This window comes from Pseudophryne corroboree, chromosome 7, assembly GCF_028390025.1.
Source record: "Pseudophryne corroboree isolate aPseCor3 chromosome 7, aPseCor3.hap2, whole genome shotgun sequence".
Taxonomy (NCBI): Eukaryota; Metazoa; Chordata; class Amphibia; order Anura; family Myobatrachidae; genus Pseudophryne; species Pseudophryne corroboree.
The window spans coordinates 74,546,026-74,571,660 of record NC_086450.1 but is presented as its reverse complement, the minus strand read 5'-3'; the positions used below and the strand labels follow the sequence as shown (position 1 = coordinate 74,571,660).

The 25,635-nt window shown below is 47.5% G+C and overlaps 1 protein-coding gene across 3 annotated transcripts in view; it reads left to right on the top strand.

Annotated features, from left to right (window-relative positions):
• The first annotated feature begins 2,703 nt into the window (after positions 1–2,703).
• DNAJC10 (DnaJ heat shock protein family (Hsp40) member C10) overlaps positions 2,704–25,635 on the top strand; it is a 136,458-nt gene continuing 113,526 nt past the window's right edge. Inside the window, exons 1-2 of one of the 3 annotated variants that reach the window (XM_063933321.1) lie at positions 2,850–2,940; positions 7,695–8,012. In XM_063933321.1, the coding sequence (XP_063789391.1) occupies positions 7,818–8,012 (195 nt within the window). In that variant the 5' untranslated portion in view covers positions 2,850–2,940; positions 7,695–7,817. Of the gene's footprint in view, positions 2,941–4,012; positions 4,037–7,694; positions 8,013–25,635 lie in introns of those variants that run through there. The other 2 variants (XM_063933322.1, XM_063933323.1) reach the window with 2 other exon arrangements.

Genomic DNA, 25,635 nt, shown 5'->3' with positions numbered 1-25,635 from the left:
TAAACCTAACAAAAAGTATTTTCCGAGAATCTCAGTAGAGCTCCTCAGTGTGTGACCAGTCTCTCTGGGCACAGAATCTAACTGGAGTCTGGAGGAGGGGCATAAAGGGAGGAGCCAGTTCACACCCCTTTGAAAGTTTTAAAGTGCCCATGTCTCCTGCGGATCCTGTCTATACCCCATGGTCCTTTTGGAGTCCCCAGCATCCTCTAGGATGTATGAGAAAATAGTTACAGCTCATTGCACTATGGACCTCATTCAGTAAGGCCACCGATCGCAGGGCAAGGCCGCCCAGTATGCGACCCAACACCCACCCATTACGATCACGCTGTAATTGCGACTGTGCCGCAATTACAGTGTAGTTGCAGAAATTGTGGATGCCTCCTGCCAGCGCAGTCTGTCTGCGATGGTAGGAGTCCTGCTGCCATTTTATCAATTGGAGCGGCTTTGTGTGACGATACGCAGCTGCCCCAAAAACGCCGCCGTCACGCCCCCGTTTCCCCAAGGATGCCCCAGAAAATGCTCGGATGCAGCCTCCCGCCCACCCCGCGAATGCCTCTGTCTGTCAATCAGGCAGAGGTGTTCGCAATTAATGTAATCCAATCGCATTAACGTCTCATGCACGCGCAGGGTGGGACTGCGGTCGCACTGCGATTGCGATGCGATCTGAATAAGGCCCTGTGTTATTAAATAAACCTGATAGTGTTTTCTAAAATAGAACCTGAAAATGTATACGGAACCTTTTAGACGTTACATTACTTTTTAAATAAGTTTTTTGTTACAGTCATATATTCTGTGGGTGTCAACATTTTGCTCTGTCATGAACAAGTGAATGAAAAGTGAATCAGCACTTAGTACACTTCAGTAACCTGCATTGCTCCTGTCCCGGACTTACTAAACTGCTGGTATCCTGCAGGGACACGTCACCTGCTGGGTATTAAAACTAAAGGGAAAAGAAAAAAATTGTTTAAGTAAGGCGGCTCCCAGCACAGTGCTGAACACACTATTTGTTCATGTCTTCAAACCGAAGCACAACTGTGTTAGAACAATGCAAATAAATATAAAAAAAAAAATCTGGACAAAGTATATGGGCCCTCATTCAGCTTCAGTAGCAGTTTCGCAACCCTCCCCCCCCAAAAAAAAATCCAATTGCAATCGCATCACAGAAATCGGCAGTTAGTGGAAGCCCCCTGGATACGCAGCCATGTTTCCGATCGCAGGAAACACAGGCGACATCATTGGGCCACCCCGAAATCGGCCATGACATGCCTGCGTTTCCTGTACCACTCCCCAGCAACACCGCGTCGTCGCCCCCGATCGCAATGTGAATGACTGCACACTGTGGCCGCAGAGCATGCGCAGATGGCTGAAAAGCGTTTTTAGCAGAAGTACAACCAGTACTGAATTAGACCCACTGTTCAAAAACCAAGGGCCTAATTCAGATCTGATGGCAGCAGCAAATTTGCTCAGCTCACAGCGCGATGTGTGCTGAGTGAGGGGGGGGGGCGCTCATTTCACACAGCGGTGAAATGAGCGACCTGCTACATTGTGCCGGCATGCAAGCCAGTCTAGTACCGGCCTGCATGTGAGGCAATGCTGTGGGGCATACACACGGAGAGATCCGTGCTTAACTTCTGAGCAATCTAGTCAGACTGCTTAGAATTTAAGCACGGATCACTCCGTGTGTACCCCCTTTAATTGCAGTGTAAGCATAAAGCAGCCAGTATTTACCCTGAACAGAAACAATATAACCCACCCAACTCTAAAGGGCCGTATTCACAGGCCGATTTGGGGAGAGATGTTTGCTGAGCGTGCGTTAAGGAGACGGGGGGGGAGGCGCTCATTTCACCCAGCGGGTGAAGTGAGCGACCTGCTAGATTGTCTAGCACCAGCGATAGCGATGCGCGAGGCTGCGCACCGCTATTGCTGTGAGGGGTACACACGGAGTGATCGCTGCTTAAAATCTAAGCAATCTAGTCAGATTGCTTAGATTTTAAGCAGTGATCGCTCCATGAGTACCCCCCTTTACTCTCTTTGCACATGTTATATCTGCCCACCCAGCAGTGCACATAGGGGGTCATTCCGACCCATTCGCACGCTGCAATTGTTCGCAGCGGTGCGATCGGGTCAGAATTGCGCCGGTGACGCAGGCAGAGGCAGTCACTGGGCGGGAGGGGGCTGGACGGCGGCGTTAAGCCGCCGTTTAGGGGGGGCGCGGTCCGACCAATGCAGGCGTGGCCAGACCGTTCGGGGGGTGGGCTGCGGAGGCTGTGTGACGTCACACGCAGCCGCTGCGACCCGGGCATCGAAGCGGTTCTTCAGGTGCACTAATGGTGCACTAATTGGGGTTCCCGGTCACTCTACGAAGAAAACGACACCAAAATAACATTAAAAACTCATGTCGACCTTTTGACATGTCGACCTAGAACATGTCGACCTAAAGACCCTGTCGACCTAGTTACTGTCGACCAATAGTGGTCGACCTAGACATTGTCGACCTAGTTACTGTCGACTTTCAATACCACACCCCCTCTTTCATGTTCTTGCTGCCTTCGTGTTGCACTAAATCTCATAGGTTTGTGTATTGCAGATTTCTTCATCTCAATTATCAGCAAAAAGCAATGTAAAAGTGGCTTATGTATAGCAAAGCACACACAAGCTAGTAAGTGTAAGTAACACAATGAACTTGCTGCTGTGGAATGTTAATCGATCATCTTCCGAGACCTGAGTCAGCTGCAGCCAATACAGCGGCGACAGGACACAGCTCCTGCCCACATCCCAGACTCCCCAGCTGCCATACGGCTGCAACAGCCGAGGTGGGAGGGGATGAGGGCCTGCTGCAGCATCACAGCTCTGCGTCAGCATCCCGGTGTACTGTACTGTACACACACAGACTACTTCCGTCTGATCACACGCTGCTGCTGCCGGCTACACTGTCTGCAGGTGAGAGATCAGTATAATGTTCCCCAGTGCATACATTACTGCCTAGGTCCTATATTACAATGATTCTCCTGCCTGTAGTGTATGGAGTGCCTGTGGCATGTATGCAGGAGCTATGTACTTACTCTGCTGATTAAGTTTTCACTGATTAAGGTGTTCCATTGAGTGTGTATGAATGATGCAGGGTTCTGTAATAACTTCACTGGATTGTCCTATGCTGTTACTTGCTAGTTCTTCAACTTTGTAGAATACATTAGTCTTCTGTGTTCCCTGGTTTGTGTGTGTCAGAAAGCATGTTGTATTTGTATGTACAGTCTGGTAATGTGTAGTATCAGTAGTAACTCCAGTGTGTCGGTCCGCCAAATTCACTTTTAGGGGTATGCCTACTAAGCAGCGGTTTGGAAGTACAGTCAAAATGCAAATAAAATCGATTGTGGATTAAATATTCTTGCTGCATTTTAAATCCGGCATCAAAACCGTGGAAATGTTGAGTTTTTCAAAACCCCTGCTTAGTGACCCCATAATGTTATTATTGAAACCTGGATTGTTTTTAGTTACAGATTCCACATCACTGGTGTATCTGTAATGGGGAAATAGTTATCTTGCTGACAGCATGTCGATGGGAGATTGCCGACATGGTTATTTAAAGCGTTTTGAACATGTCAGAATTTTAGCTTTAAACCATGATTGTAAAACATCATGTTTAGCATTATAAAGCCGACACTGTTAAGTTGCTTTAAATAACACTACCATGGTGTCCGCAATCTCCCATCGACATAATCTGGTTGACCTATTGACTGTTGACTGTCTGCAAGCCTTATGCGTCCCCTATTATAGAAGAAGAGTGTGTAGACTAGAGCACAGGTTCTCAAACTCGGTCCTCAGGACCCCACACAGTGCATGTTGTGCAGATCTCCTCACAGAATAGCAAGTGAAATAATTAGCTCCACCTGTGAACCTTTTAAAATGTCAGTGAGTAATTAATACACCTGTGCACTTGCTGGGTTACCTGCAAAATATGCACTTTGTGGGGTCCTGAGGACCGAGTTTGAGAACCACTGGACTAGAGCATGCATGAAGGGGATACAGCATCCGAGAAGTGGGTACCCTTGCGGGCTCGCAGTGCTACCACGCATCGCTTGCCACAGGTTCTGTTTCCACTCTGTTGTTGGCGTGTACCCACCAAACGAATGGGAATAGCGGGCGGGTGTCGGGATTCCAGCTGTTTGTAAAATGCTGGCTTTTGGGATTCCGGCATCGGATCACGACAGGCGGTATATTGACTGCACCCCCACATGAGACCAGTGAGACTGCTGCCTCCGTGAGTCCCCAAATCGCTTTTTGCAGTGTTCAGGTTCCGTTTCTGTCTTCTGCTCCCTAATAATGTATGTAGTTATGTGTGATGCCAGCTCCCTTTCCTGACTAAATGGTTAAGGAGTGATAGGGCATCCCATTGCGGCCTCGCACTTTCTAGTATTTGGGTGACTTTTGGTTTGGAGAGAACATAGGGCCTGATTCAGACCTGATCACTGTTGTGCGAAATCGCACAGCGTCCGTTTATCGAATGACTACGCATGTGTATGCTCCGCAATGCACAGGTGCGACGCCAAACAGCGACAGGATGGTGCGAAAATTTTGATTGCAAGGCGTTTGCAAAGTGATTGGCAAGAAGAGGACATTTGTGGGTGGTAACTGGCCGTTTTCTGGGAGTGTCGGGAAAAACGCAGGCGTTCCCAAGCGTTTTCTGGGAGGGTGTGTGACGTCGGCTCCGGCCCCGATCAGCCTGTTTGTGTTGCACTGTAGGAGTAAGTCCTGGGCTATGCACAGACTGGAAAAATCATTCGATGGTGAGTGAGTTGCGAACGGATTTGCAGATGTCCGCTGAAGTTTTTGCACGACGTACACATGCAATCCCACACTTGCACGGGGCAGATTTTCGCTCTCCCTGGGCGGCGACTATCTGATCGCAGACCTCTGCAAATTTATCACAATTTAACCACAGCTATCAGGTTTGAATTAGGCCCTTAATTACTCTTGCCCAAAGGCCAACTCCAGTCATATAAATGCCAGTTTCACATTTTTTCTTTAATATCCCTTTTTTTATTAGGAACTTGTACAGTGCTGTATTGAGTTTATACAGTGTAATATGTAAGATGATATGAACCCGCTGCGGCATTTACAAACTGGTTTTCAGAATTTATCATTGTTATTGATTTATATGTGTGTATATATTGATAGACTGGTAGCAAGTTATTACTTGAGGCTTTATTCTTATGAATCGTATCAATTGATGGACTGAGCATCCTGGGACAAGTAGATTAGCAATACCTGGTGTGTGATCTCCCCATTGCCTACCCTATAATTATTGCTTCTAGTGCAATGTGTGTTTGCTGCATTATTTGTTTGCTCTACATAGATGTACACTTCTTTAAATGCTCAGCAAAGGAAATGAAACAGTCTTTTTTTAGCCATTAATTTGCATATGCTAATATAGCTATAATTTATTTTGCTTAACAAGCACCTGGGTGTAGGCAACTAAACCATTAGCTGTTTATTTTCCACAAACAATCAGGAGCATGTTGACCTTAATAAATGTTCCAAACCATTTAACTCAACACCCCTGCCCACGCCCATTGCTCAGTTGGAGGTCTGTATTATGGGTGTGTAGGAGTGGTGGGAGAAAGATATTGGTTCAGGTCATGCTGTAGTCACCACTGCTTTCGTGCTGGGAATCTGCGCTTAGGACCTGATTTAGAGGTGGACGCAAATCCCATTGCAATTGTGTCTTTGTACATAGCGCATCTGAGAAGATGTGCTAATGTTGCAGCCGCTGGGATTTGTATTGAGATCTCCACCAGAGGTGTCTCTGTTGTGCTGCATGTATACAAAGCTCAGATCTCCGTCACAACTAAGACACCAAGGCCAGTACACAGACGCAACCTCTGGCTGCAACATGCCTGCTAAACGCTCTGGACATGCCTGCGTTTCACTAGACACCCGTGGTTACCACCCCCCAAACTCTCACTACCTGTCAATCAGTCTGCATCAAAATCCTCACTATGACTGTCTTCTTAAATCCATTCTGTCACATGCCCAGGGCAACAGATTCGCAGTGATAAAACATCTGCATTCTGTCTACCACGGAATTGGGACCTTAGGGGTCTATTCATGAAGCAGTGAAAAGAGTGGAGAAGTGAGCTAGTGTAGAAGTTGTCCATGGCAACCAATCCGCTGCTCCGTACTATTGTATAGTATGCAAATTATAAATGTTACTTCAATGCTGATTGGTTGCCATGGGCAACTTCTCCCTGGCTCACTTCTCCACACTTTTCACTGCTTCATGAATAGACCCCTTAGTGTGATGGAAACTGTCAGACAGCTACTTGATGTCATGATGTAAATATTCATTATAAAATGTAATTTTCGTATGTCGGCGTCGGTTGTAAGTGTTGACATTTGTAATAAGTCTATTGTGTGTTTTTCAAATTGCCAAATTTTGCCCATTGGCTAATGGGCCTTACACTTTAGGCCAGTGTTTCCCAACCACGGTTCTCAAGGCACACTAACAGTGCAGGTTTTACTGATATCCAGGCTTGAACACAGGTGACTTAATTAGTAGCTCAGTTATTTTGATTTAACCACCTGTGCTGAAGGGTGGTCTTCAGTATGCCGACTGACGGGATCCCGGCGTACAGTATACCGGCGCCGGAATCCCGACAGCCGGCATACTGACACTTATTCTCCCTCGTGGGGGTCCACGACCCCCCTGGAGGGAGAATAAAATAGTGTGGAGCGCCACCGTGCCCGTAGCGTGGCGAGCGCAGCGAGCCCGCAAGGGGCTCATTTGCGCTCGCCACACTGTCGGTAAGCTGGCGGTCGGGCTTCCGGCGCCGGTATGCTGGTCGCCGGAGCCCGACCGCCGGCATATCGTAGTGAACCCGTGCTGAAGCCTGGATATCACTAAAACCTGCACTGTTGGTGTGCCTTGAGGACCGCGGTTGGGAATGCCTTCTTTATGCGATAAGACTGAACAATATGAACATTCTCGTTCATATTGGTCAGTGTGTAGGCACGAACGATGCACGGTGCCGTGTCGCTTATGCATGCAGGCCAATATGCACAATCTCGTCCATATTAGCATGCAGTGCTATGGAGCCGGGTGACGGGGGAGTGAAGAAACTTCGCTCCCCCCGCAGCCGGGTCGGCCGTCTGCGCCATCGGGCAGCTCGGCGGTGTGTCGCCTAATGTGTAGGGGGCATAACATTTGACCAAAGATGACTAAAATTGGTTATTTTATAATTAATTGTATGATAATAATAATATTTGGCTAAAAAAACAAAACAAATTATTCCATTGCGCTTTCCAATTTACTAGCTGAATTATGGTGACAATAGAATACATTCTATTTTTACTATGATTAAAGTGTTAATGACGGGGGAGGGTTTCTCGCTTCTGGCTGCTCTGCATTTAATCTGTTTTAGTTAAGGTTTACGCGCAGTGAAAGGACAGTGGAAAAACTGGTTTGGGTCGTCTTGGAGGCATTTGTGGCCACTAGCACTCTCCCTGTATCATTATTTTCGGGCACCACTGAGCCCTCTCCTAGCACTGAGAAGAAAATCTGGGCCTAGAAGGTGTAGAGCTCAATGTGACGTATTTCAGATTAATATTCAAATTCCCAGAGGGTTATTTACATTTCATCAGTGAATGCTGTTACTGAACCACGTCACGCTAACGCGTTTTATTGTTTTTCATTGCAGATGCAAAGGATTGGCGCAGTAATATGAGGCAGCACCATGTACTTTACTGAAGAACACAATGTGAACTAGAAGTGGACTAATTAGTATTTTATTAATTATAGGATTGTGATATTGGTAGGAACGATGGAGCTTTACAGTGCAAATATTAGTGTTCTGAAGAGGACAATTCTTTGTTTGGTGGTCTTGTCTCTAGCTGTGCTCATCTGCCCAGATCAGGACTATTACAGTTTACTTGGCGTGTCCAAAGCATCCAGCAATAGGGAAATCAGGCAGGCGTTTAAGAAGTTGGCACTAAAGTTGCACCCTGACAAAAATCAGGTACGTGATCCGTTCTTCATTCAGTATACCATTATAATAATAATATTGACCATCCTGCTTACTAAATAACCTGCACATACTGGGGTTGATAAAGAATTGAATGCAAGTCAGCATGCATATTTCTCTAACGTCCTAGTGGATGCTGGGGACTCCGAAAGGACCATGGGGAATAGCGGCTCCGCAGGAGACTGGGCACAAAAGTAAAAAGCTTTAGGACTACCTGGTGTGCACTGGCTCCTCCCCCTATGACCCTCCTCCAAGCCTCAGTTAGATTTTTGTGCCCGAACGAGAAGGGTGCAATCTAGGTGGCTCTCCTGAGCTGCTTAGAGTAAAAGTTTAAAGTAGGTTTTTTATTTTCAGTGAGACCTGCTGGCAACAGGCTCACTGCAACGAGGGACTAAGGGGAGAAGAAGCGAACTCACCTGCGTAGAGAGTGGATTGGGCTTCTTAGGCTACTGGACATTAGCTCCAGAGGGACGATCACAGGCCCATCCATGGATGGGTCCCGGAGCCGCGCCGCCGGCCCCCTTACAGAGCCAGAAGACTGAAGAGGTCCGGAAAATCGGCGGCAGAAGACGTCCTGTCTTCAATAAGGTAGCGCACAGCACCGCAGCTATGCGCCATTGCTCTCAGCACACTTCACACTCCGGTCACTGAGGGTGCAGGGCGCTGGGGGGGGCGCCCTGAGACGCAATAAAAACACCTTTTTTGGCAAAAAATACATCACATATAGCTCCTGGGCTATATGGATGCATTTAACCCCTGCCAATTTTTCCATAAAAAAAGCGGGAGAAAGGCCGCCGAAAAAGGGGCGGGGCCTATCTCCTCAGCACACTGGCGCCATTTTTTCCTCACAGCTCCGTTGGAGGAAGGCTCCCTGACTCTCCCCTGCAGTCCTGCACTACAGAAACAGGGTAAAACAAGAGAGGGGGGGCACTAATTTGGCAGATAAATATATACAGCAGCTATATCAGGGAAAAACACTTATATAAGGTTATCCCTATATATATATATATAGCGCTCTGGTGTGTGCTGGCAAACTCTCCCTCTGTCTCCCCAAAGGGCTAGTGGGGTCCTGTCCTCTATCAGCATTCCCTGTGTGTGTGCTGTGTGTCGGTACGTCGTGTCGACATGTATGAGGAGGAAAATGGTGTGGAGGCGGAGCAATTGCCTGTGTTAGTGATGTCACCCCCTAGGGAGTCGACACCTGACTGGATGGTCTTATGGAAAGAATTACGTGATAGTGTCAGCACTTTACAAAAGACTGTTGACGACATGAGACAGCCTGCAAATCAGTTAATACCTGTACAGGCGTCTCAAACACCGTCAGGGGCTCTAAAACGCCCGTTACCTCAGGTCGATACAGACACTGACACGGACACTGACTCCAGTGTCGACGGTGAGGAAACAAACGTATTTTCCAGTAGGGCCACACGTTACATGATCACGGCAATGAAGGAGGTTTTGAACATTTCTGATACTACAAGTACCACAAAAAAGGGTATTATGTGGGGTGTGAAAAAACTACCCGTAGTTTTTCCTGAATCAGATGAATTAAATGAGGTGTGTGATGAAGCGTGGGTTTCCCCCGATAAAAAACTGCTAATTTCTAAAAAATTATTGGCATTATACCCTTTCCCGCCAGAGGTTAGGGCACGTTGGGAAACGCCCCCTAGGGTAGATAAGGCGCTCACACGCTTATCAAAACAAGTGGCGTTACCGTCTCCTGATACGGCCGCCCTCAAGGAACCAGCTGATAGGAAGCTGGAAAATATCCTTAAAAGTATATACACACATACTGGTATTATACTGCGACCAGCAATCGCCTCAGCCTGGATGTGCAGTGCTGGGGTGGCTTGGTCAGAATCCCTGACTGAAAATATTGATACCCTGGACAGGGACAATATATTATTGACTATAGAGCATTTAAAGGATGCATTTCTATATATGCGAGATGCACAGAGGGATATTTGCACTCTGGCATCAAGAGTAAGTGCAATGTCCATTTCTGCCAGAAGAGGGTTATGGACGCGACAGTGGTCAGGTGATGCGGATTCCAAACGGCATATGGAAGTATTGCCGTATAAAGGGGAGGAGTTATTTGGGGTCGGTCTATCGGACCTGGTGGCCACGGCAACGGCTGGGAAATCCACCTTTTTACCCCAGGTCACCTCTCAGCAGAAAAAGATACCGTCTTTTCAGGCTCAGTCCTTTCGTCCCCATAAGGGCAAGCGGGCAAAAGGCCACTCATATCTGCCCCGGGGCAGAGGAAGGAGAAAAAGACTGCAGCAGACAGCCTCTTCCCACGAACAGAAGCCCTCCCCCGCTTCTGCCAAGTCCTCAGCATGACGCTGGGGCCTTACAAGCGGACTCAGGCACGGTGGGGGCCCGTCTCAAGAATTTCAGCGCGCAGTGGGCTCACTCGCAAGTGGACCCCTGGATCCTGCAGGTAGTATCTCAGGGGTACAAATTGGAATTCGAGACGTCTCCCCCTCGCCGGTTCCTGAAGTCTGCTTTACCAACGTCTCCCCCTGACAGGGAGGCGGTATTGGAAGCCATTCACAAGCTGTATTCCCAGCAGGTGATAATCAAGGTACCCCTCCTACAACAGGGAAAGGGGTATTATTCCACGCTGTTTGTGGTACCGAAGCCGGACGGCTCGGTGAGACCCATTTTAAATCTGAAATCCTTGAACACTTACATAAAAAGGTTCAAGTTCAAGATGGAGTCACTCAGAGCAGTGATAGCGAACCTGGAAGAAGGGGACTATATGGTGTCTCTGGACATCAAGGGTGCTTACCTCCATGTCCCAATTTGCCCTTCTCACCAAGGGTACCTCAGGTTTGTGGTACAGAACTGTCACTATCCGTTTCAGACGCTGCCGTTTGGATTGTCCACGGCACCCCGGGTCTTTACCAAGGTAATGGCCGAAATGATGATTCTTCTTCGAAGAAAAGGCGTCTTAATTATCCCTTACTTGGACGATCTCCTGATAAGGGCAAGGTCCAGAGAACAGTTAGAGGTCGGAGTAGCACTATCTCAAGTAGTACTACGACAGCACGGATGGATTCTAAATATTCCAAAATCGCAGCTGATTCCGACGACACGTCTGCTGTTCCTAGGGATGATTCTGGACACAGTACAGAAAAAGGTGTTTCTCCCGGAGGAGAAAGCCAGGGAGTTATCCGACCTAGTCAGGAACCTCCTAAGACCAGGCCAAGTGTCAGTGCATCAATGCACAAGGGTCCTGGGAAAGATGGTGGCTTCTTACGAAGCGATTCCATTCGGCAGATTCCACGCAAGAACTTTTCAGTGGGATCTGCTGGACAAATGGTCCGGATCGCATCTTCAAATGCATCAGCGGATAACCCTGTCTCCAAGGACAAGGGTGTCTCTCCTGTGGTGGTTACAGAGTGCTCATCTCCTACAGGGCCGCAGATTCGGCATTCAGGATGTCCTGGTGACCACGGATGCCAGCCTGAGAGGCTGGGGAGCAGTCACACAGGGAAAAAATTTCCAGGGCTTGTGGTCAATCATGGAAACGTCACTTCACATAAATATCCTGGAACTAAGGGCCATTTACAATGCAAGTCAGGCAAGGCCTCTGCTTCAGGGTCAGCCGGTGTTGATCCAGTCGGACAACATCACGGCAGTCGCCCACGTAAACAGACAGGGCGGCACAAGAAGCAGGAGGGCAATGACGGAAGTTGCAAGGATTCTTCGCTGGGCGGAAAATCATGTGATAGCACTGTCAGCAGTGTTCATTCCGGGAGTGGACAACTGGGAAGCAGACTTCCTCAGCAGACACGATCTTCACCCGGGGGAGTGGGGACTTCACCCAGAAGTCTTCCACATGATTGTGAGCCGTTGGGAAAAACCAAAGGTGGACATGATGGCGTCCCGCCTCAACAAAAAACTGGACAGATATTGCGCCAGGTCAAGGGACCCTCAGGCAATAGCTGTGGACGCTCTGGTAACACCGTGGGTGTACCAGTCAGTATATGTGTTCCCTCCTCTGCCTCTCATACCCAAGGTACTGAGGATCATAAGAAGGAGAGGTGTAAAGACTATACTCGTGGCTCCGGATTGGCCAAGAAGGACTTGGTACCCGGAAATTCAAGAGATGCTCACGGAAGACCCGTGGCCTCTACCTCTGAGAAAGGACCTGCTCCAGCAGGGACCATGTCTGTTCCAAGACTTACCGCGGCTGCGTTTGACGGCATGGCGGTTGAACGCCGGATCCTGAAGGAAAAAGGCATTCCGGATGAAGTCATCCCTACCCTGATCAAAGCCAGGAAGGATGTAACTGTGCAACATTATCACCGTATTTGGCGTAAATATGTTGCGTGGTGTGAGGCCAGGAAGGCCCCTACAGAGGAATTTCAACTGGGTCGATTCCTGCATTTCCTGCAAACAGGACTGTCTATGGGCCTCAAATTAGGGTCCATTAAAGTTCAAATTTCGGCCCTGTCAATATTCTTCCAAAAAGAACTAGCTTCAGTTCCTGAAGTTCAGACGTTTGTCAAGGGGGTACTGCATATACAGCCTCCTTTTGTGCCTCCAGTGGCACCTTGGGATCTCAATGTAGTTTTGGGATTCCTAAAATCACATTGGTTTGAACCACTCACCACTGTGGACTTAAAATATCTCACATGGAAAGTGGTAATGCTGTTAGCCCTGGCTTCAGCCAGGCGTGTATCAGAATTGGCGGCTTTATCCTATAAAAGCCCTTACCTGATTTTTCATACGGACAGGGCAGAATTGAGGACTCGTCCTCAATTTCTCCCTAAGGTGGTTTCAGCATTTCACTTAAACCAGCCTATAGTGGTGCCTGCGGCTACTAGGGACTTGGAGGATTCCAAGTTGTTGGACGTAGTCAGGGCCCTGAAAATATGTTTCCAGGATGGCTGGAGTCAGAAAATCTGACTCGCTGTTTATCCTGTATGCACCCAACAAGCTGGGTGCCCCTGCTTCTAAGCAGACGATTGCTCGTTGGATTTGTAGTACAATTCAGCTTGCACATTCTGTGGCAGGCCTGCCACAGCCAAAATCTGTAAAAGCCCATTCCACACGGAAAGTGGGCTCATCTTGGGCGGCTGCCCGAGGGGTCTCGGCTTTACAACTTTGCCGAGCAGCTACTTGGTCAGGGGCAAATACGTTTGCAAAATTCTACAAATTTGATACCCTGGCTGAGGAGGACCTGGAGTTCTCTCATTCGGTGCTGCAGAGTCATCCGCACTCTCCCGCCCGTTTGGGAGCTTTGGTATAATCCCCATGGTCCTTTCGGAGTCCCCAGCATCCACTAGGACGTTAGAGAAAATAAGAATTTACTTACCGATAATTCTATTTCTCATAGTCCGTAGTGGATGCTGGGCGCCCATCCCAAGTGCGGATTGTCTGCAATACTTGTACATAGTTATTGTTACAAAAATCGGGTTATTATTGTTGTGAGCCATATTTTCAGAGGCTCCTCTGTTATCATGCTGTTAACTGGGTTCAAATCACAAGTTGTACGGTGTGATTGGTGTGGCTGGTATGAGTCTTACCCGGGATTCAAAATACTTCCTTATTGTGTACGCTCGTCCGGGCACAGTATCCTAACTGAGGCTTGGAGGAGGGTCATAGGGGGAGGAGCCAGTGCACACCAGGTAGTCCTAAAGCTTTTTACTTTTGTGCCCAGTCTCCTGCGGAGCCGCTATTCCCCATGGTCCTTTCGGAGTCCCCAGCATCCACTACGGACTATGAGAAATAGAATTATCGGTAAGTAAATTCTTATTTTTTTTATAATTTCTACACATCCTCAAACTGTGAATTGTAAATTATATTATTTGAAATGAAACGTCTTCCCTTTGCCTTTGCTGTGTAACTCTCCATTCACTGTGTGATGAAAGCGCTCTTTCCATAGGGATCTTTCATCCCTACAGAGACTCCTCCCCCGCCTCCTAGCCAGTGCATAATGGGTAAATGCAAACACTGAGTGGACCATGAATGTGAAAACAGTGCAAGCCCCATTTCTCTGACGTCCTAGTGGATGCTGGGAACTCCGTAAGGACCATGGGGAATAGACGGGCTCCGCAGGAGACTGGGCACTCTAAAGAAAAGATTAGGTACTATCTGGTGTGCACTGGCTCCTCCCTCTATGCCCCTCCTCCAGTTAGAATCTGTGCCCGGCCAGAGCTGGGTGCTCCTAGTGGGCTCTCCTGAGCTTGCTAGTAAAGAAAGTATTTGTTAGGTTTTTTATTTTCAGTGAGATCTGCTGGCAGCAGACTCACTGCTACGTGGGACTAAGGGGAGAGAAGCAAACCTACCTGCTTGCAGCTAGCTTGTGCTTCTTAGGCTACTGGACACCATTAGCTCCAGAGGGTTCGAACACAGGCACCTGTCCTCGATCGTCCGTTCCCGGAGCCGCGCCGCCGTCCCCCTCGCAGAGCCAGAAGAACAGAAGCTTGAAGACGACGAAATCGGCGGCTGAAGACTCCTGTCTTCATTAAGGTAGCGCACAGCACCGCAGCTGTGCGCCATTGCTCCCAGCACACTTACACACTCCGGTCACTGTAGGGTGCAGGGCGCTGGGGGGGGGGCGCCCTGGGCTGCAATTGTGGTACCTTTTGGCATAAAAATACATATATACAGTCTGGCACTGTATATATGTAAAAACCCCCGCCATTTTTTTACACAGAAAGCGGGACAGAAGCCCGCCACTGAGGGGGCGGGGCCTTCTTCCTCAGCACACCAGCACCATTTTTTCTTCACAGCTCCGCTGGAAGCAGCTCCCCAGGCTCTCCCCTGCAGTATCCAGGTACAAGACGGGTTAAAAAGAGAGGGGGGGCACATACATTTAGGCGCAAATAAGACTTATAAAGCAGCTATTGGGTAAATCACTTATTGTCAGTGAAAATCCCTGTGTTATATAGCGCTGTGGTGTGTGCTGGCATACTCTCTCTCTGTCTCCCCAAAGGACTTTGTGGGGTCCTGTCCTCAGTCTGAGCATTCCCTGTGTGTGTGTGCGGTGTGTCGGTACGGCTGTGTCGACATGTTTGATGAGGAGGGTTACGTGGAGGCGGAGCAAGGGCAGATAAGTGTGGGGGTCGCCCCCGTCGGGGCCGACACCTGATTGGATGGATATGTGGAAGTTCTTAAACGACAATTTAAGCTCCTTACATAAAAGGTTTGATGACGCTGCAGCCTTGGGACAGCCGGGGTCTCAGCCCGCGCCTGCCCAGGCGACTCAGAAACCGTCAGGGGCTCATAAACGCCCTATATCTTAGATGGTTGACACAGATGTCGACACGGAGTCCGACTGCAGCGTCGACGATGATGAGGCACATTTACAGTCTAAAATGACCAAAGCCATCCGATACATGATTGTTGCAATGAAAGATGTATTACACATTTCTGAGATTAACCCTGTTAATACCAAGAGGGTTTATATGTTTGGGGAGAAAAAGCAGCCAGTGACTTTTCCCCCATCTGATGAATTAAATGAGTTGTGTGAAGAAGCGTGGAGTTCCCCTGATAAGAAATTAGTGATTTCTAAGAGGTTACTGATGGCGTACCCTTTCCCGCCAACGGACAGGTTACGTTGGGAAACATCCCCTAGGGTGGACAAGGCGCTGACACGCTTATCTAAAAAGGTGGCCCTGCCGTCTCAGGATACGGCCGCCCTAAAGGAGCCTGCGGATAGAAAGCAGGAAGCTATCCTGAAGTCAGTGTATACACACTCTGGTACTCTACTGAGACCTGCTATTGCTTCAGCCTGGATGTGTAGTGCTGTAGCAGCGTGGACAGATACTCTGTTAGATGACATAGATTCCCTCGACAGAGATACTGTTTTGCTAACCCTGGGCCATATCAAAGACGTCGTCTTATATATGCGGGATGCTCAGAGGGACATTTGCCTGCTGGGCTCTAGAATTAATGCGATGTCCATTTCTGCCAGGAGTGTCTTATGGACTCGGCAATGGACAGGAGATGCTGATTCTAAAAAACACATGGAGGTTTTGCCTTATAAGGGTGAGGAATTGTTTGGGGACGGTCTGTCGGACCTCGTGTCTACAGCGACAGCTGGAAAGTCGACTTTCTTGCCTCAGGTTTCCTCACAGCCTAAGAAAGCACCGTATTATCAAATGCAGTCCTTTCGTTCCCAGAAAGGCAAGAGAGTCAGGGGCGCATCCTTTCTTGCCAGAGGCAAGGGTAGAGGTGAGAAGCTGCACCATGCAGCCAGTTCCCAGGAACAAAAGTTCTCCCCTGCTTCCACTAAGTCCACCGCATGACGTTGGGGCTCCACAGGCGGAGCCAGGTGCGGTGGGGGCACGTCTCCGAAACTTCAGCAGCCAATGGGTTCGCTCACAGGTGGATCTCTGGGCTTTACAAATTGTATCTCAGGGATACAAGCTGGAATTCGAAGCGACCCCCCCCCCCCCCCCCCCCCCGCCGTTACCTCAAATCAGCCTTGCCAGCTTCCCCCATGGAAAGGGAGGTAGTGCTGGCGGCAATTCACAAGCTGTACCTCCAGCAAGTGATTGTCAGGGTCCCCCTCCTTCAACAGGGAAGGGGTTACTATTCCACAATGTTTGTGGTACCGAAACCGGACGGTTCGGTGAGACCCATTCTGAATTTAAAATCCTTGAACACTTATTTAAAGAAATTCAAGATCAAAATGGAATCGCTCAGAGCGGTTATTGCAAGCCTGGAAGAGGGGGATTTTATGGTGTCGCTGGACATCAAAGATGCTTACTTGCATGTCCCCATTTATCCACCTCACCAGGAGTACCTCAGATTTGTGGTACAGGACTGTCATTACCAATTTCAGACGTTGCCGTTTGGCCTGTCCACGGCACCGAGAATATTTACCAAGGTAATGGCCGAAATGATGATACTCCTTCGGCAGAAGGGAGTTATAATTATCCCGTACTTGGACGATCTCCTCATAAAGGCGAGGTCCAGGGAGCAGTTGTTGATCAGCATAGCACTCTCTCAGGAAGTGTTGCAACAGCACGGCTGGATTCTGAATGTTCCAAAGTTGCAGCTGATTCCTACGACGCGTCTGCTTTTCCTGGGTATGATTCTGGACACAGAACAGAAGAAGGTGTTTCTCCCGGTGGAGAAGGCCCAGGAATTAGCATCTCTGGTCAGGGACCTCCTGAAACCAAAACAGGTATCGGTGCATCACTGCACGCGAGTCCTGGGAAAGATGGTGGCTTCATACGAAGCCATTCCCTTCGGCAGGTTCCATGCGAGGATCTTTCAGTGGGATCTGTTGGACAAGTGGTCCGGATCGCATCTTCAGATGCATCGGCTGATCACCCTGTCCCCAAGGGCCAGGGTGTCTCTTCTGTGGTGGCTGCAGAGTGCTCACCTTCTCGAGGGCCGCAGGTTCGGCATACAGGACTGGGTCCTGGTGACCACGGATGCAAGCCTCCGAGGGTGGGGGCAGTCACTCAGGGAAGAAACTTCCAAGGGCTGTGGTCAAGTCTGGAGACTTCTCTACACATAAATATACTGGAACTAAGGGCCATTTACAACGCCCTGAGTCAAGCAGAGCCCCTGCTTCGAAACCGGCCAGTGCTGATTCAGTCAGACAACATCACAGCGGTTGCCCATGTAAACCGCCAGGGCGGCACAAGAAGCAGGATGGCAATGGCGGAAGCCACAAAGATTCTTCGATGGGCGGAGAATCACGTGCAAGCACTGTCAGCAGTGTTCATTCCGGGAGTGGACAACTGGGAAGCAGACTTCCTCAGCAGACACGACCTCCACCCGGGAGAGTGGGGACTTCATCAAGAAGTCTTCCAACTGATTGCAAACCGATGGGAACTGCCACAGGTGGACATGATGGCGTCCCGCCTCAACAAAAAGCTAAAAAAATATTGCGCCAGGTCAAGGGACCCTCAGGCGATAGCTGTGGACGCCCTAGTGACACCGTGGGTGTACCAGTCGGTATATGCGTTTCCTCCTCTTCCTCTCATACCCAAGGTACTGAGAATAGTAAGAAAGAGAGGAATAAGAACAATACTCATTGTTCCGGATTGGCCAAGAAGGACTTGGTACCCGGAACTGCAAGAAATGCGCACAGAGGACCCATGGCCTCTGCCTCTCAGACAGGACCTGCTGCAACAAGGGCCCTGTCTGTTCCAAGACTTACCGCGGCTGCGTTTGACGGCATGGCGGTTGAACGCCGGATCCTAGCGGAAAAAGGCATTCCGGATGAAGTTATTCCTACGCTGATAAAGGCTAGGAAAGACGTGACAGCAAAGCATTATCACCGTATATGGCGAAAATATGTTGCTTGGTGTGAGGCCAGGAAGGCCCCTACAGAGGAATTCCAGCTGGGTCGTTTCCTGCACTTCCTACAGTCAGGGGTGACTATGGGCCTAAAATTGGGGTCCATAAAGGTCCAGATTTCGGCCCTCTCCATTTTCTTTCAAAAAGAACTGGCTTCACTGCCTGAGGTTCAGACGTTTGTTAAGGGAGTGCTGCATATTCAGCCCCCTTTTGTGCCACCAGTGGCACCCTGGGATCTTAACGTTGTGTTGGATTTCCTGAAATCCCACTGGTTTGAGCCACTTAGGACCGTGGAACTAAAATATCTCACGTGGAAAGTGGTCATGCTATTGGCCTTAGCTTCGGCTAGGTGTGTGTCGGAATTGGCGGCTTTGTCATGTAAAAGCCCATATCTGATCTTCCATATGGACAGGGCAGAATTGAGGACTCGTCTTCAATTTCTCCCAAAGGTGGTATCGTTTCATTTGAACCAACCTATCGTGGTGCCTGTGGCTACTCGGGACTTGGAGGACTGCAAGTTACTGGACGTAGTCAGGGCTTTGAAAATATGTTTCCAGAACGGCTGGAGTCAGGAAGACTGACTCGCTGTTTATCCTGCATGCACCCAACAAGCTGGGTGCTCCTGCTTCAAAGCAAACTATTGCGCGCTGGATCTGTAGCACGATTCAGCTAGCTCATTCTGCGGCTGGATTGCCGCATCCAAAATCAGTAAAAGCCCATTCCACAAGGAAGGTGGGCTCTTCTTGGGCGGCTGCCCGAGGGGTCTCGGCTTTACAGCTTTGCCGAGCGGCTACTTGGTCGGGTTCAAACACATTTGCAAAGTTCTACAAGTTTGATACCCTGGCTGAGGAGGACCTTGTGTTTGCTCATTCGGTGCTGCAGAGTCATCCGCACTCTCCCGCCCGTTTGGGAGCTTTGGTATAATCCCCATGGTCCTTACGGAGTTCCCAGCATCCACTAGGACGTCAGAGAAAATAAGAATTTACTCACCGGTAATTCTATTTCTCGTAGTCCGTAGTGGATGCTGGGCGCCCGTCCCAAGTGCGGACTTTCTGCAATACGTGTATATAGTTATTGCTTAAATAAGGGTTATTGTTATGAGCCATCCGTTGAGTGAGGCTCAGTTGTTGTTCATACTGTTAACTGGGTAAGGTTATCACAAGTTATACGGTGTGATTGGTGTGGCTGGTATGAGTCTTACCCTGGATTCCAAATCCTTTCCTTGTAATGTCAGCTCTTCCGGGCACAGTTTCCCTAACTGAGGTCTGGAGGAGGGGCATAGAGGGAGGAGCCAGTGCACACCAGATAGTACCTAATCTTTTCTTTAGAGTGCCCAGTCTCCTGCGGAGCCCGTCTATTCCCCATGGTCCTTACGGAGTTCCCAGCATCCACTACGGACTACGAGAAATAGAATTACCGGTGAGTAAAATCTTATTTTCTTACCATCGGTGAGCTGCAGGAATGTCTGCTCATGGCATCCATTATCAATAGAACAGCATCCTATAGCTATCACATCCACAGAATGGCAAAATTTTTATATATATATATATATATTTAGTATCTTTATCTTGTGCCAAGCTAGGAGCAGCAGAATGGGTGAGATCCCTGTTGAAAGACCTCAATAACATACACAATAAAAACTATTATCCCAAGTGCGCTAAATGAAAACGTATCTACAGTGATTCTTCCAGTGTTGTTTCCGTGGATAGGATTTGAATACTGGAGAAGGTTAGTGTCTGGGAACTTGTAACGGACACCCCTCACCAAGATAGTCACCCAAACAAGAGGCCCAAGGCCAATTAGTAAAAAATTATTTTAATAGCATACATATGAACAAATGCAATTTTTTTACACAGAGTTCATTATGCACTGTTTACACAGATGTGTTTAAAAATAATGCCAGTAAAAGACAACCAATGAGTTTGTTGTATGATCTTGACTCTAGATACTCCCTCACAGAATGGATCCTGAAGGATTTCTGTCACTTCCATGCACAGCTAAAATCCTTCAGGATCCATTCTGTGAGTGTTACTGAGGAAGTTACATTGCGTTGTGATTTGTCTAATCGGCTATATACCTTTTGAATTATTCTTTATACGGGCTAACACCAGTGACAGTCTTGATTATAATTTCTGGATATCTTATTCAGGCAGGTTGCTAAAACATGACTGCCGGTATCTTTAAAGGGAACTCCAATCAATAGTTCAATAGTTCCCATAAGGAGCCCTTTAAAAGGAGTTTTCCTTCATTATTTTTAAGGCAGCCTGTAGAAATCTTCACCTAGGATTATTAAGATTCCTAAAAGGAACTACCAAGAAAGCTCCTATCAGGAGCCAGCATAAGAGACTCTATTATTCTTATATTCAAGGTTGTGAATTTCCATATATAAATCCATTAATGGCAAGCAAGCCTGTTTTTATTTTATACTTGTTACCCCTGATGAAGTCGATAAGATGAAACGCGTTGGGTCTGTCAGAAGTTTCCAACTTAGGGCCTAATTCTGAGTTGATCGCAGCAGCAAATATGTTAGCAGTTGGGCAAAACCATGTGCACTGCAGGGGGGACAGATATAACATGTGCAGAGAGAGTTAGATTTGGGTGGGGTGTGTTCAAACTGAAATCTAACTTGCAGTGTAAAAATAAAGCAGCCAGTATTTACCCTGCACAGAAACAATATAACCCACCCAAATCTAACTCTCTCTGCACATGTTATATCTGCCCCCCTGCAGTGCACATGGTTTTGCCCAATTGCTAACAAACTTGCTGCTGCGATCAACTCAGAATTACCCCCTTAGTTTGTGAAGATACTCACCCTCGAGCTCGCACCTTGAAAAAGGTGAGGGAGTATCTAGAGTCAAGATCATACAACAAACTCATTGGTTGTCTTTTACTGGCATTATTTTTAAACACATCTGTGTAAACAGTGCATAATGAACTCTGTGTAAAAATTGCATTTGTTCATATGTATGCTATTAAAATAATTTTTTACTAATTGGCCTTGGGCCTCTTGTTTGGGTGACTATCTTGGTGAGGGGTGTCCGTTACAGGTTCCCAGACACTAACCGTCTCCAGTATTCAAATCCTATCCACGGAAACAACACTGGAAGAATCATTGTAGATACGTTTTCATTTAGCGCACTTGGGAAAATTTGTTTTTAATACATTATATATATATATATATATATATATATATATATATATATATATATATATATATATATATATAATGTGTGTGTGTGTGTATATATATATGTGTATATATATATATATATATATATATATATATATATATATATATATATATATATATATATATATATATATATATATTATACACACACACACAATCTCCCTTATTGTGCTATATTAAAAAAATAAAAAATCGCGAAGGATGCCATAAGCCCGGCGTCTAAATCCCGACTGAGGTCAGGATCCCAGCGATACTGAATCCGTCTTATTTTATTGTCCCCACACCAAACCTTGTATAGAATAATCTTGGAACTGTGTAAGTGGGCCTGTCATTGAGTAGAGGCTGTGCTGATGGCATGAAAATAAATGAAATATAAGTAAAATATGGTGCAAGAAACAAATCCATTCAATTTAGTGCTGCTTTCAGAACCTTGTTATAGGGGAACTAGCGGTGGTATGGTGATGTTATGTGTATATGGTACTAAACTTTTTAAACTGTTAATGGGATCGGCATACAATGGTGTTTTTTTTTAAAGAAAAGTTATAGATGGACCCTACTCTTATGCTTTTTATATTTTAAACTACTGATTTCAAATAAAAACCTGCACCCAACTCAATTGCACTTTAACTGTAAAACAACTTTGCTCCCTAAGGTGTGCCCCCAGACTTTGCTCAGTGCAGTTGCTACTAAGGGCCTAATTCAGATCTGATCGCAACAGTAAGTTTGTTAGCTAATGGGCAAAACCATGTGCAGTGCAGGTGGGGCAGATATAACGTGCAGAGAGAGTTACATTTGGGTGGGTTGTGTTCAAACTGAAATCTAAATTGCAGTGTAAAAATAAAGCAGCCAGTATTTACTCTGCACAGAAACAAAATAACCCACCCAAATCTAACTCTCTCTGCACATGTTATATCTGCCCCACCAGCAGTGCACATGGGGGGTAATTCCAAGTTGATCGCAGCAGGATTTTTGATAGCAATTGGGCAAAACCATGTGCACTGCAGGGGAGGCAGATATAACATGTGCAGAAAGAGTTAGATTTGGGTGGGTTATTTTGTTTCTGTGCAGGGTAAATACTGGCTGCTTTATTTTTACACTGCAAATTAGATTGCAGATTGAACACACCCCATCCAAATCTAACTCTCTCTGCACATGTTATATCTGCCTCCCCTGCAGTGCACATGGTTTTGCCCAATTGCTAACAAAAATCCTGCTGCGATCAACTTGGAATTACCCCCATGGTTTTGCCCATTAGCTAACAAATTTGCGGCTACGATCAGATCTGAATTACCTCCCTAAATTCTTTTTGTACAGTTACAACTGATGAAATGCGTGTTACAAAGTCACAGGGAATTATATGTAGTATGTATGTATGTATAAATTTTTTTTTTTTTCCCCGCTCCTGATTGGATGGCTAACATTTCTAATTCAATCAGCTACAGCCTATTATTTCTGTCTCTGTAATGCACTCACTGGCTGTTTTAGGAGATTTCCTGTCATGTTCCCTATACATATGCGTTCACTAGCATTTGCATTGTGGAAGGGATCCCTATTTCTAGTTGGGGGAATAGGAGGAGTAAGGGGTGTATTAGCTGCTTATTTCTTTCTTTTTTCTACAAGTGGGAAAAGTTTTTGTTTTACAAACTTTTGTTCTAATTTGTGCATTGGCTTAACTTGTCCCCGTGCATTTGGTGATGTCAGATCTCTGGCTCTGAAAGGGATGTTACACCCTGCTGTGAATGTACGCTGGCTGCATATTTGTGATCCATGTTAACATCATGTTCTCATTTGACTCCAGTATTGGATGTGTGTCACTGATTTTGTGTGTTCCTGTGGTGTTGCAGTTAAATGTTTTTAGTTTATTATTAGTTATTTTCAATGTGAATTTTTATGTAGGATATCTAGATCACCTCTAGTGTGTTCCAGATGTAGCGAGGCTCAGTTGCAGAAAGAAAAGCAGCAGCTTATGTTTGTTACTCGCATATGGGGCTAATTTTAAATTGTGCGTAAATCACCAGGACAAACCATGTCGCAATGCATGGAGTGCATGTACATTTATTTTCTTTGCATGCAGGGTAAATACTGTCTGCTTGTGCATGTAGCCCACAAATGCTGGTCGGCTTTGTTATAACACTGGAATTTAGATTTCAGTTTGGACACGCCCCTGTCACATCTTAAGGCGGGTACACACTAGGCGAGTTCTGCCTAAAAAATAAACGATGACAACATTTATGTTGTCATTGTTTATTTCTCTGACATCCTAGTGGATGCTGGGAACTCCGTAAGGACCATGGGGAATAGACAGGCTCCGCAGGAGACTGGGCACTCTAAAAGAAAGATTAGGTACTATCTGGTGTGCACTGGCTCCTTCCTCTATGCCCCTCCTCCAGACCTCAGTTAGAATCTGTGCCCGGCCAGAGCTGGGTGCTCCTAGTGGGCTCTCCTGAGCTTGCTAGAAAAGAAAGTATTTGTTAGGTTTTTTTATTTTCAGTGAGATCTGCTGGCAACAGACTCACTGCTACGTTTGACTGAGGGGAGAGAAGCAAACCTACCTGCTTGCAGCTAGCTTGTGCTTCTTAGGCTACTGGACACCATTAGCTCCAGAGGGTTCGAACACAGGGCCTGACCTCGATCGTCTGTTCCCGGAGCCGCGCCGCCGTCCCTCTTGCAGAGCCAGAAGACAGAAGAGAACGACGAAATCGGCGGCTGAAGACTCCTGTCTTCATTAAGGTAGCGCACAGCACCGCAGCTGTGCGCCATTGCTCCCACAGCACACCACACACTCCGGTCACTGTAGGGTGCAGGGCGCTGGGGGGGGGGGGGCGGCGGCGGCGCCCTGGGCAGCAATTATTATACCTTTTGGCAATAAAAATACACATGTACAGTCTGGCACTGTATATGTGTAAAAACCCCCGCCATTAAGTTACACAAAACGCGGGACAGAAGCCCGCCGCTGAGGGGGCGGGGCCTTCTTCCTCAGCACACCAGCGCCATTTTCCCTTCACAGCTCCGCTGGAAGCAGCCCCCAGGCTCTCCCCTACAGTATCCTGATACAAGAAGGGTAAAAAAGAGAGGGGGGGGGCGCACATAAATTTAGGCGCAAATAAGATAATTAAGCAGCTATTGGGTAAAAACACTTATTATAGTGTAAATCCCTGTGTTATATAGCGCTGTGGTGTGTGCTGGCATACTCTCTCTATGTCTCCCCAAAGGACTTTGTGGGGTCCTGTCCTCAGTCAGAGCATTCCCTGTGTGTGTGCGGGGTGTGTCGGTACGGCTGTGTCGACATGTTTGATGAGGAGGGTTACGTGGAGGCGGAGCAAGGGCAGATAAGTGTGGTGTCGCCCCCGACGGGGCCGACACCTGATTGGATGGATATGTGGAAGGTCTTAACCGACAGTGTCAACTCCTTACATAAAAGGTTCGATGACGCAGCAGCCTTGGGACAGCCGGGGTCTCAGCCCGCGCCTGCCCAGGCGTCTCAGAGGCCATCAGGGGCTCATAAACGCCCGCTAGCTCAGATGGTGGACACAGATGTCGACACGGAGTCTGACTCCAGTGTAGATGAGGATGAGACAAATGTACAGTCTACAAAGGCCATCCGATGCATGATTACTGCAATGAAAGATGTACTGCACATTTCTGACGTTAACCCGGTTACTACCAAGAGGGGTATTATGTTTGGGGAGAAAAAGCAGCCAGTGACTTTTCCCCCATCTGATGAATTAAATGAGTTGTGTGAAGAAGCGTGGAGTTCCCCTGATAAGAAACTAGTGATTTCTAAGAGGTTACTGATGGCGTACCCTTTCCCGTCAACGGATAGGTTACGTTCGGAAACATCCCCTAGGGTGGACAAGGCGCTCACACGCTTATCTAAAAGGGTGGCACTGCCGTCTCAGGATACGACCGCCCTAAAGGAGCCTGCGGATAGAAAGCAGGAAGCTATCCTGAAGTCTGTGTATACACACTCTGGTACTCTACTGAGACCTGCTATTGCTTCAGCCTGGATGTGTAGTGCTGCAGCAGCATGGACTGATACCCTGTCAGACAACATTGATTCCCTCGACAGGGATACTATTTTGCTAACCCTAGAACATATAAAAGACGTCGTCTTATATATGCGGGATGCCCAGAGGGACATTTGCCTGC